This window comes from Calliphora vicina, chromosome 3 (assembly GCF_958450345.1).
Source record: "Calliphora vicina chromosome 3, idCalVici1.1, whole genome shotgun sequence".
In the NCBI taxonomy this organism is placed as follows: Eukaryota; Metazoa; Arthropoda; class Insecta; order Diptera; family Calliphoridae; genus Calliphora; species Calliphora vicina.
In genome coordinates this window covers 84,651,141-84,664,729 of record NC_088782.1, presented here as the reverse complement: position 1 = coordinate 84,664,729, position 13,589 = coordinate 84,651,141, and the positions used below count along the sequence as shown (strand labels likewise).

General features: G+C 31.3%; 1 protein-coding gene across 1 annotated transcript in view; it reads right to left on the bottom strand.

The window, feature by feature from the left end:
- Nca (neurocalcin homolog) overlaps nt 1–13,589 on the bottom strand; it is a 705,950-nt gene that overhangs the window by 262,493 nt on the left and 429,868 nt on the right. Inside the window, exon 2 of the mRNA XM_065504608.1 lies at nt 10,744–10,838. Within this exon, the coding sequence (XP_065360680.1) occupies nt 10,744–10,813 (70 nt within the window). The 5' untranslated portion in view covers nt 10,814–10,838. The remainder of the gene's footprint in view (nt 1–10,743; nt 10,839–13,589) is intronic.

The following is a 13,589-nucleotide window of genomic DNA, read 5'->3' as shown; positions in this document are numbered from 1 at the left end:
TATTAAGCAGGTACGCGGTTTTCTTGGTCTCGCTGGATGGTACCGACGCTTTATTCAAAACTTCTCTACTATTGTTTTTCCCATTTCGGAGGTATTATCTACGAAAAAAAGTTTACATGGACCAAAGAAGCTCAAGACGCATTTGAAACTATTAAAAATCTTCTCACAACGGCTCCTGTACTCATCAATCCCGATTTTAGCAAGAAATTTTACCACCACTGTGATGCTAGTAATTACGGCATTGGCGCAGTTCTGGTGCAATTCGACCATGAAGGCCAAGAACGTCCAATTGCATACATGAGTCGAAAGTTAAATTCAGCGCAACCTAATTACAGTGTCACAGAGAGAGAGTGTTTAGCGGCATTGGCGGCCATAAAGCGGTTTAGATGCTATCTAGAGATGCAGGAGTTCGAAGTAGTGACAGACCATTCAAGCTTAGTGTGGCTCATGCGTCAACCAGACCTCAGCGGAAGATTAGCTAGGTGGGTCTTTAAGCTGCAAATGTACAAGTTTACAGTAACTAATCGTAAAGGAAAAGAGAATGTAGTTCCAAATGCGCTGTCGAGAATTCCTGAAGCTACAATCATGTCCGTCGAAAGTCTTGAGCCTGAGGTTAATCTAGAGTCAGAACATTTTGGTGATGAAGATCATAAAGATCTCAAAAGAAAAATTGTGAAAAACCAAGCCAAATACCCTGATATACGAGTGGTGGACAACTACCTCTACATTCGCACTGAACATTATTCTGGGGATGAAGGAGAGGACCGAAAAGCGTGGAAGTTATGGATTCCGAACAAACTACGAACAGATGTTATTCGTAGAAATCACGATTCACCAACGGAAGCGAACATAGGCATTCAGTAAACTCTAGAGCTAATACGAAGAAATTGTTTTTGGCCTGGGATGGTTCGTGATGTCAGGCAATATATTAAAGAATGTGAAATTTGCAAAACCACAAAAAGTCCGAATTTCATCATGAAACCTCCGATGGGCAACCAAACTATATCTATCCGACCATTTAAATATTTTAACATTGATTGAAATGATATTTAGTTATCGGAGCTATTTTCTGTAGATTATTCTTGAAAAATTTAATTAATTAATTTGATGGTGATAAAATTGCACAGTGCTCCATACAATTTCTGGAAGACACCTGCAAAACATTTCCCTCCACGGCCACATGGTTCACAACTTTATATAATCCACGGCCGTGGATGACGATCTGGGAGTGGTTGGACTATTCGAAATACACAATACACAATTCAAAAACCACATTTCTTCTCCAAAATCAAGGTTTAATTACATCTGTATTCCATCGTCTGCTGTATTCCATTTCTGACCGACAATTGAGCAGAGCACTCTACATTACATAATCTCCATCTAATTAACTACAAATCATAAAACCGAACCTGATGGCCCCACATTATTAAGAAGTTAAATTTATGCATAGTGAAAGAAATCTATAAAATTTTCATAATATCAAAAATCTATATATATAGTGGTGCTAAATTGAAAAATCGAGACATTATACATAGTTCAATTATTACATCAAATTACATATGGATAAAATCCAAAACACGATCATGCAAAAATAAGAATATTTGTTTAAATAGAAATAAAAAAAATTTTTTTTTGAAAAACAAAAAAAAAAACTTTAATGATCATTAACTAAAAAAAAACCCAATGAGTACAAAAGAAATAAAAACCACAATGTTAGTGATCTCAATTACACTGGTCTTACGTTTGGATGCTCATTCAATTCTTAGTTTTGTTTTCAACACCATAAATTTATTCTTGCAAGATCTTTTTAATTAATTTGCTAAAGTCGACTTATCAAACACTATATTTAGTCAAAATTTGAACAACTAATGTTAAAAAACCAAATGAGTGCTTTCTAAAACCAAGAAAATTTGAATAGTGAACAAGATACAGTAAATAAAATTATTAGTCAAATTACAACATAATTTCATAAATAGTAATTTAGCAAAAGAAAATGTGTTAATACTACCAAAAATTTTAACCAACTATATATACATGTGAGACTCTGCTCAATATTTGTATGTATGCATTTGATCTAATCCAAGAACCAAATGTTTAAACCTTCTAATCAACTCATAATTCAGCTAAAACCCACAACAACAACCATCGAACTTGAACAAGGCCTTGATCGAACTTCGAACGTGTTTGTTGGTAAGTCATGTCATACATTATTTTTTTTACATTAAAAATGTTGTTCTTGCTATATTTTAAATTAAAAAAACTAAATAAGTAGTTAAAAAAAAGAGAAAATAATGAATATTATGAATGAAAAAATAAAGTACCAAAAAAATGTACTCATAATCTTTATTCCTAGGACTGGAAAATAAGAGTAATATTATGAGAATACTACTTATTTGAATGATAGTGATTTCTTTACTTATTCTTGCTTTATTTTTTAACATTTAAATTATGTTTCAAAAACACTATATAAATATATATATATATATATTAGAGTGACAATCAGTTGTATGGAAAAAATTTTTTGTTAAAATTTTGAAGAGTGCCGGGTGGAATATTGTGACACTAGGCCTAAATGTTAAGTGCTGAAAATTTGAGCCAAATAGGGCAACGATTTCTGGACGCGCATCGAGGTCAAAGTTCAGATATATGCAAAATTATACTATTTATATTGAATAAATAGGTGAAACTCGTTAAATTTCTGCATTGTTTTCTAGAAATGTATAGATTTATTTATATTAATGAATATTACATTAAAAAATTTTTTTTGGAAGTTAACCCTGCATCTTCTTTGGGTCAAAATGACCCAAAAACTGTATTATCGCCAAAATTCGGAAAAAATGCAAATTTTCAAGATATTTTAAAAATTTTGCTACTAAATAAATACTTTTGCAATTGAATGCAAAAGAATCGAAATGTGTACGTAATTATCGTTGTAATGAGATATAAATGACAAAATTTGGTTAAAAAATGTTAAAGTTATTACAAATTCGCCAGACCATTAACGTGTTTCAGGCCACTTGAACAAAACATTTAAAAAAAAAATTAACATATTTCGAGAAAAATTTAAATAAAAGCTAATTTTTATTTAAAATATATCCGTATTTACTTGTGTATGAGTTTTTGTCTTCGTAGGATACCGTTAACCTATTCGCAAGTATGGCCAAAAAAAAATATTTTTTTTAACGGCTGTTTCAAATCTCCATTTTCAAATTTTTAAAAATTTTGTTAAACAAATTTCAGAATTTTTTGATCATCACATTGGGATTTATTGAGATCAAAATAGGGAATAAAAATATGAAAAAATTATGTCAATACCTCTTACAGTTTTTCCGTACCTGCGATTTAAATTTTGCGATTTTCAAGAAAAACTAATTTTTTGTCCATATTTAGGCGAATGAGCCCAATTTCCTTAATGTTATAAATTTTAAGTAAAACCTATTCATAATATTATAGTCCTTGTAATTTTAAATATGGTCTGAAAGTTTTACTAAAATCGGAAAACGATAACCTTAAATCGTGAAGGTCAAAGGTCAAATTTTTAAATATTTGGAATTTCTATAGAAAAGATAGCGAAATGTTATATATTTGTGGGCCGATTTTAATGAAACTTGAGGAAAGTATAACATAAAGTCCGTTTTTATTGGGTGGGTTGTCAGCAAGCAGTATTCGATTAGGTAGCCATTTGTCCACAATGCATAGCAGCGAAGGGCCCAATAAGAAGAAGTCGTGGACAACTTCAGCAGTATAACTCAGGTGCGCCATTCCAGCGGATTGCGATGGATGTAGCAGGCCCTTTCCCTGTCAGTGATGCTGGAAACCGTTATGTTTTAGTGGTTATAGATTACTTCAGCCAGAGGTATATGCAATACCCAATCAGGAAGCTAAAACGGTTATAAGCGTATTTGTGAACAACTGGGTGTGTCGCTATGGTGTTCCACTGGAGTTGCACTCGGATCAGGGTAGAAATTTTGAATCCGCCGTATTCAAGGAAATGTGCGATTTATAAACGACGTGGTGTACAGAATACAGAAAGATAAGAACCCGAGATCTAAAGTGAAAGTCGTACATCTAGAACGACTAGCTGCCTATGGGAGAAGTGAATCTATGCCTATTCGGGACGAACAGGCTTAAGCGGGGGGCAGTGTTACGAAATTGTACTTGAATTCAAATATAACGATTTTAAAGCCTGATATAAAAGTAGCCTAATGCTTTCAAATAGCAGTGCTGTAATAGCAAACTGTAACATATCTGTGGGCATTATTAACATTGAATAAAAGCTTTCAGTTGACCATTGATCGTAAGTTGGCAACGCTGTTTGAATTCGAATATTCAGTTAAAGAACATTGCAGAAAGTACACCACAGATGGCGTATGTATTAGTAAGATCTAGAATATTCGAACTTTGACAGTTAAAGATCAATCTAGAGTGCAGATGACAGGGGTATAAATAGTGGCAGAGGTTGCAGTCGTTAGTGAGTTTATCAGAGACGCTTTTCGAATAAACATCAACTGAGTGCCTTAAAGTGTGTTGTGTTTTTCAAGTAAATTCGTGTACATTTTAAATTGTGTCTGTATTTCTGAGAATTTATAAACGTGTATAAAAACCATTGAGTGGCTATTTAATTCTGTGGTTGTTGTATATTTTGAATAAATAAAGAGTTGTTACAATTTTTAAACTACTAAACGGCTTTTATTTGCAATCAAAAGTATCCGGTTTATTTAAAGGAAATAAACTAACGTTTTGAAAAGGTTGAAACGTAACAATATATTCGTTACAATTTTTGTAAATCTATCAAAAACCTCGCGTTCAAGGTTTTCGATGGATATTAATATTCTGAACATTTGCTGAATAGTTTAATCTTATATTAGAGGTTAACTGTTAAGCCCCGGTCCACACTGTGGAACATTTGCTGCAAAACATTTTTAAATTCTCTTTTGAAACTGCATTCGTGACCACACAGTTAAGTTTTTGCTTTTCAGTTTTTGACATTTCTGTACAGAACAAATACGAACGAATAAATGTGGATGACATACTCAACAAAAACTTCATGAACACTTTCATCATCAAACTCAATTGTTTTGCAGCAAATGTTTCACAGTATGGATGGGGACTAATGCCCAACTGTCACGCAACCTTATGTATTTTTTATTATTTGTTAAATTTTGATATTTGTGTTTGTATATTTTTAATTTAAATTAAATAAGCAATAAGTACCAAAGCCCCAAAAGTTCAAGCACTTGAACATTTTGTTAGAATTTGAATAGACTTGAATGCAAACGTAATTATGTTTTAAACTTGAAAAATATTTGAAAAATAAAATATTTTTCAAACAAAAAACATATGGTTTGAATTTATGTTACCTTTTTACTGGAGAATGCTGTTGAAATAAAGTGTAATACAACTGTAATTCAATTGCTTGACTATAATTCAAGGCTTGAATTACACCTGCCTTGAACTTGAGTTCCAGTAAAAATGCTTATTGGGTTAATTCAAATACATATTTATATGGAAACTAAGATGCCTTAAGTCAACGAAAATTCAATGAAGATAAGTCGATTACAGATACTATAATTTTTTTCTTTAAGTAGCGTAGGTCAACAAGGAAACAAAATAATGAAAAAAAAAATATGCAACAAAAATATGCCGTTATGAGTTAAATATGAAAAAATATGCTATAAAATGCAAAATATGCTAAAATATGTAGTAAAGAGCAAAATATGCAAAAATATGCACTAACAAATCGATGCCAAAATTCGTAAAATTATCTGAAACGGATAAATCAGGGACCGAAAATAATAATTATTCTTGAAATTTCTAAGGAAAAAAGCCATCACAGGATAATATCGGAGAGTCAAGTCAAGCATACCATTTTGATTGTTTTCAACTATAATTTCATAAAATAACATGCTTTTTAAATTCTTGATTTTTATTTTTTTTGTCAGAAATAATTGTTATTTTCTGATTTTTATTTTTTTTGTCAGAAATAATTGTTATTTTTGATTTTTATTTTTTTTTGTCAGGAATATTTGTCGGACTTTGAGTTTTATTTTTTTTGTCAGGAATATTTGTCAAACTTTGAGTTTTATTTTTTTTGTCAGGAATATTTGTCAGACTTTGATTTTTATTTTTTTTGTCAGAAATAATTTTTATTTTTATTTTTTTTGTCAGATATATTTGTCAGACTTTGATTTTTATTTTTATACCCTTCACTGTGAGTGGCATGGGTATAAGTTTGTCATTCCGTTTGTAATTTCTACATTTTTCATTTGCGACCCCACAAAGTATATATATTCTGGATCGTTATAGATAGCGAAGTCGATATCGCCATGTCCGTCTGTCCGTCTATTCGGCTGTATGTTGAAATCAACTTTCCGTAGCCCCTAAATAACTTACAAACATGATTGATACATCAATATATCGGGAATTCTTCCGGCTCGGTTGTCATTTAAAATCGGCCCACAAATGGCTGAGATAACGGGACAACCTCGATTTTTGGCCTATTTTTGATCTATATCTGGATAACTAAGTCATTAATATAGGCATTATGGATATCTAATGATAGATATTTCAAAGTCCATTGCAACGATGTATGTATATAAGGCTTTGACCTACAATGGGTCAAAATCGGGAAAAATATTTTTTAACCCGAATTTTTTTTTAACAACAAATTTTTTTTGTCATACATTTTTTTTTACCAAAAAAATTTGTTTGTCAAAAATTTTTTTGTTTCCAAAAAAATTTTTTTGTCATAAATTTTTTTTACCAAAAAAATGTTTTGGTAAAAAAAAATGCCTTATTAATGACTTAGTTATCCAGATATAGATCAAAAATAGGCCAAAAATCGAGGTTGTCCCGTTATCTCAGCCATTTGTGGGCCGATTTTAAATGGCAACCGAGCCGGAAGAATTCCCGATATATTGACGTATCAATCATGTTTGTAAGTTATTTGGGGGCTACGGAAAGTTGATTTCAACATACAGTTGATTTCAATAGACGGACATGGCGATATCGACTTCGCTATCTATAACGATCCAGAATATATATACTTTGTGGGGTCGCAAATGAAAAATGTAGAAATTATAAACGGAATGACAAACTTATATATACCCTTGCCACTCGTGGTGAAGGGTATAAATATAAAAATCAAAGTCTGACAAATATATCTGACAAAAAAAATAAAAATCAAAAAATAACAATTATTTCTGACAAAAAAAATAAAAATCAAAGTCTGACAAATATTCCTGACAAAAAAAATAAAACTCAAAGTTTGACAAATATTCCTGACAAAAAAAAATAAAACTCAAAGTCTGACAAATATTCCTGACAAAAAAAAAATAAAAATCAAAAATAACAATTATTTCTGACAAAAAAAATAAAAATCAGAAAATAACAATTATTTCTGACAAAAAAAAATAAAACTCAGAAAATAACAATTATGTTGTGATTTTTATTATAAATGTCATAATTGTTACGGTCCCTGGGATAAATAACTAACTCATATGTTTATACGACTCACAGTAAAAAATATGATATTGCATACTTTTTGCCTGGTTGCCCTGGTAATTACATATTTTGAAAATTATGGACAAACGTTATTTGCTAATCAAATAATTTGGTTAGTACAGACGTTTCATGCTACTTAAAAACACAATTTAAATTGAGCATTGCAGTTAAAAATCAGAAGCAAAAAGAATACACAATTTTGAAAAATATGGTAATATTGTTGATAGAATGACGATCTCAAATGACAGCAAAGTAAAAGCTACTATCTCCAATAGGCATTGCTTTTTTACATCAATCGTTAGTTTTTTACCATTTGGTAGCTAGCCTATTGTCAAATATATGAAAGCATTTCGAAAAACTCTTAATGCACAAGTTAAAGCCGATAGTGAATCATTTTGATTATATTCCAACTCATCAATTTCGAGAAAAACATAACACCATAGAACAAACTTACAAGACATTTGAAGAAAAAAAAATATTGTTCTGCGCTCTTCATCGACGTTTCGCAAGACTTCGACAAAGTATGGTATGAAGGATTATCTATTAAAATAAAACAATATTTATATATAATAAATTATACCTCAACTATCTTAATACGGATTTTTCCCCAAATTGTAAATTTATGCAATAAATGTCCAAATCTTATAATAGAGTTAAATAAAAGAAAAGTTCGTCCTGTATAAAAAACGTAACATGTTTTGTTTGCTACTTTAACTAGATTTGGAATTTTTCCATACTAAAAATAAAAAAAATATATTGGAAAATATTGGGTGTAAGGCTAAAAAATGCGGGATTTTTTTAAATTTTTATTTTGAAACATTTGTACAATATAAATTTATTCAAATAATTGACCATTGTTAGCTATGACATTTACCGATCTTTCTGGCAACAGATGTTTTTAACAGGTACTGCAACATGTGCTCGAGTGTTGTCATAATGGAATATAACATCTTCATGTCTTCGACCAATGTTCGCTTCAAACGAATCAGTTGTGTACAGGTTCCCTATAGTGGTCTGGTCAGATGTCAGCAGTTCATAATAGATAGGATCCTTTTGGTCCCACCAAATACAGAGCACATACAGACCTTAGCGCTATGGATATTTTGATTTGGTGTCGATTCGGATGATTGGCCGGGCGTCACATACGATCCCTTACACTTCGGGTTATCTCAATGGATCCATTTTTCATCGCAAGTAATAATACGGTGCAAAAACATTTTTTTATAGCGTTGAAGCAGCAATTCAGACATAAAATATCGTCTTACAAGGTCTCTTAGCTTCAATTCGTATGGTACCCAATTTCCCAGCTTTTGGATGAATCCTGCTGCCTGCAAACGTTTTGAAATTGCTGATTGAGTAGGTCCCAATGATTTCCCAAGCTTTTGTTGAGTTTGAAAATAATTTTCATGGAGTAATACTGCATCCATTTCTTGGGATTCAAACTTTTTTCTCTAGACTGGGCGATATTTGTCTTCCGTGTCAAAATCTCCACTTCGCAACGTTGAAACCGATGGAACATATTCACCTTTGCTGAGCAATCGGTGTGCTTCAGCGGAACTTTTTTCAAATTAAAGAAGTAAAGCAAAACTTCTCTCATATGAAGTTTTGTTGGCACAAAATTCGACATTTCAAGGCAAAAAACCTTTGTATATGGGAAGTTTTGCATATGTATGTAGAAATACTGTTCTAGAATTTAACATACAGTGAGCCGCAAAAGTGAGTATACACCAAAAATTATTGGATATTTTTTAAGATAATGAAAATTCTAAAATTTATCCATGATTAAAATTTTAAAGTTTCGGTTTGATAGAGATTGGCTTGAATAATATCTTTGGTTGTGAAAAATATAGATTTAAGTCGGACTATAATGATTTTCATGATCTTAAAAAATCAAAAAATTCGCTGCTGTTTACTCACTTTTGAGGCTCACTGTAGATTGAAAAATAACTTGTAAGTATACGAACTGTTATCTGAATAAATATTTACACACGGGATATACATACATATCAGTTCCACTTACTTGATTTATTGAATTTTTTATAAATAAATGATTTTTCTTTTTAATTTAATAAATATCTAATTCAAAATCTACTGTTCTTTAAAACTAGATATGAAGTAGTAATTTGATGTGGAAAATCAAAAAAAGCGGGACAATCCCGCGAAAATCGGGACAATTGGCAACCCTACAGTAAACACACATAAGCTTTTAGAAAGTTATTGAAGTCATCGAAAGTTCGTTCTTAAAGAGGGAGACTATAAGTTCACCACAGCCTATTGAAGCAGGCATACCCCAAGGAAGTATACTGGGTCCCTTCCTATATTTGATATATACTTGTGATATGCCAACTAACATTCGAACCCACATGAAAACCCCAAAGAAGCATCTGTAATTTTACAAGACCATATACTCGACAGTCAACGGGCAAAAATGTATACATCTGACTTTCACATTGCGTAGAGAATCGTGCCCTCCAATCCTAATAAATAATCATATAATACCTCAACAAACTGAAGTTAAATATTTAGCTCTGCATCTAGACCGACGTCTTACCTAGAAAAAGCATATAGCTACGAAATTGACTCAAATGAAGTTAAAATTACTACAAATTTTCTGGCTAATTGGTAAAAACTCGAGATTGAGTTTAGATTGTAAACTTTTGCTGTACATCTCAATAATAAAACCCATATGTTGCTATTGAATTCAATTAGCACGGCCTCAGCTTCTAATATTGAAAAAATTCAAAGATTATAAAATAAAATATTAAGAATGATAACAGCAGCGCCCTGGTATGTTAGAAATATTAACATTCATAAGGATCTAGGTGTCTTCCTGGTGAAAAATGAAATAAAAAAACAAGCGGAGTCATATTTGAAAAAGTTAGAAGTTCACCCTAGCCCACTTGCACGAACATTAATGAGAAGTAATGGCTACATCCGACTAAGAAGAAGGAATCCAACAGACATGCGCTGATGATAGGATCTATAAATTAAACAACAGTTTTCGTCCAACTGTGGTGGGATATAAATAAAAATTAATATTTAGATTTAAGATTTGAACAAATTATTGATAGTTCACATTATTTTGTGAAGATACAATAAATAAAATATGAAAAAAAAATTGGTAGCTAGATGGCATTATTAGATAAGTTCACGAAAAAATTTAGATTGCATACACCCCAATTCGGTTAAAACTGAACACCAAAAGGTTGGGTTCTGCCTTACATGTTTTATTTGATTTACCTGTGAATTCTGTGTTTTGTTTTAAATCCTCCAGTACTTCTGGCTTTAGCTTGCTGTTTTGTTTTCCCATTTTCTGCACACATGCCGAGTAAAATCTTAAATGAGAAATAATAAAAGTAAGCACCGTAAATTTTTACACATTTTAAGGAGTGAGGCTCATTATGAGTGACACTTAATATAATAAACAAGTAAGAGTGCTATATTCGGCTGTGCCGAATCTTATATACCCTTCACCAAATTATACTTCAAAATTTTAAATATTTTTAGGTAAACAAAATTTAATTTTTTTTCCAGTTGTTTTTTGAATTATTTGAAAAAAAAAATTTTTCGATTGTTATTTTAAATTTAATTTTTTTTTTGTTTTAAATTTAAAATTTTTTTTTTTAAATTTTAAAAATTTTTTTTTTTTAAATTTAAAATTTTTTTTTTTTTAAAATTTTAAAAATTTTTTTTTTGTTTTTTCAATTTTTTAAAAAAAAAAAAAAAATTCGGGTTCAAAATTTTTTCTCCCGATTTTGACCCATTGTAGGTCCAACTTACTTTATTCTTATATACGTCGTTGCAAATGTCTTTGAAATATCTATCATTAGATATCCATATTGTCTATATTAATGTCTTAGTAATCCAGATATAGGTAAAAAATAGGTCAAAAATAGAGGTTGTCTTGGTTTTTTCCTCATATCTCAGCCATTTGTGAACCGATTTTGCTGATTTTAAATAGCAAAATTCTCGAAAGCATGTCTGACCGAATTATTGAAGATTTGGATCCCGAAGATATCTGGGGTCTTCAGAAAACTGATTTCAACAGACAGACAGACAGACGGACAGACAGACAGACAGACAGACAGACAGACAGACAGACAGACAGACAGACAGACAGACAGACAGACAGACAGACAGACAGACAGACAGACAGACAGACAGACAGACAGACAGACAGACAGACAGACAGACAGACAGACAGACAGACAGACAGACAGACAGACAGACAGACAGACAGACAGACAGACAGACAGACAGACAGACAGACAGACAGACAGACAGACAGACAGACAGACAGACAGACAGACAGACAGACAGACAGACAGACATGGCTTAATCGACTCCGCTATCTATAAGGATCCAGAATATATATACTTTATAGGGTCGGAAATGAAAAATGTAGAAATTACAAACGGAATGACAAACTTATATATACCCTTCTCACGAAGCTGAAGGGTATAAAAACAAGTAGGAAAGTATGGTCGCTCAAGCCCGACCATATAATATAATAACCCTACACTAAGTAAAAGAGCAAAAACATTTTTCTTTTAAAATTTCAATAATTTAGGCCCTAATTTTGTAAATCACGTCACCAAAGTGATATTTATATGGAAAGCAAAAACAAAATTTCAAAAATTTTAAAAATTTGTTTGTGTTTTAATATATTTTTGAGTGATTTTTGGAAGTGGGCCTTATATGGGAGCTATGACCAAGTATGGAGCGATCACCATGAAATTAGGTCGTGTGATTTATGTCTATATGAAAGTTATTTATGGTGAATTTTGTGTGTATACCGACATTTTTAAGAGATTTATGCAAGTTAAAGTGATTTTCGGAAGCGGGTCTATATGGGAGCTATGACTAATTATGGACCGATCGTAACAAAATTTGGTGACATGAATTTTGTGTATATAAAACTTATTTGGAGCGAAATCTGTGTAAATACATATATAAATTAAGCATGTTTGACCGATAATGTCCAATTTTAAGAGGACATTTGTATGGGGGCTAGGTGAAATAATGGATTGATTTCAGGCAGTTTTAATAGGATTGGTCCTTGAGCTGAAAAAATAATATTTACCAAATTTCATCGAAATATCTTCAAAATTGCGACCTGTACTCTGCGCACATGGTTTACATGGACAGCCAGCCAGATGGACGAACGGACGGACATCGTTTAATCGACTCAGAAAGTGATTCTAAGTCGATCGGTATACTTTAATGTGGGTGTTCGACCAATATTTTTGGGCGTTACACACATTATACCCTCCCCACTATGGTGGTGTAGGGTATAACTACGCTGAAAGTTTGAGTCAGATTCTTTAGTATCTAAAACTAATTGATTATATTATAGGATAATGGGAATTTGTGCAGTTAAAAATACTAATATGAATTGAAAAAAAATAATTTTATAAGAACTAAACTATTTTTTTTTAGTAAAATTGTTTTATGTTAAATTCCCAATTTTTAATTTGATAAATTCTCTGAAATTTATTGTTGGGGGTAAGCTAGTTCCTATGCGCATTTCACTGGTTGCTTAGGCCAGATCATCAGGAAACCTTTTCCCAAAACGCTTTAGAAAAACTAAAGATATTGTACAAATAAAATTATAGAGTGTTTGAGAATTACAGACACTCAAGCATTATTTGTAAAAATATCAATATTATTATTTAATATTAGTATGAATTTTTATAAATAATATTGATTATTGAAAAATATGATATAAAATACATTTTCTGACATGTTCAACTCAATTTTTTAATATAATTACGTATAGAGTAATTTGTTGTAAATAGTATTCAAAATTGGAATACTATTTACAATGTATGAAATAATATGGAAATAGGAAAAATTTAAATTTAAAAATATGATATTGAATAAAAAAGTTATTTGAATTTGCATAACAATTTCCAAAAAAATATTTATTTAAAACAGACCAAAAATTTACATAGTCAAACAAATTTTGAGGACATGAAATACTATTGAAGTGGCCATTCAATGAGCGGCATTTCTGAGCGGCTAAGCGGTAGTATTTCATATGTTTTCATTTTTTGACGCTCATCGCTCTGACGCTCGCCGCAAGT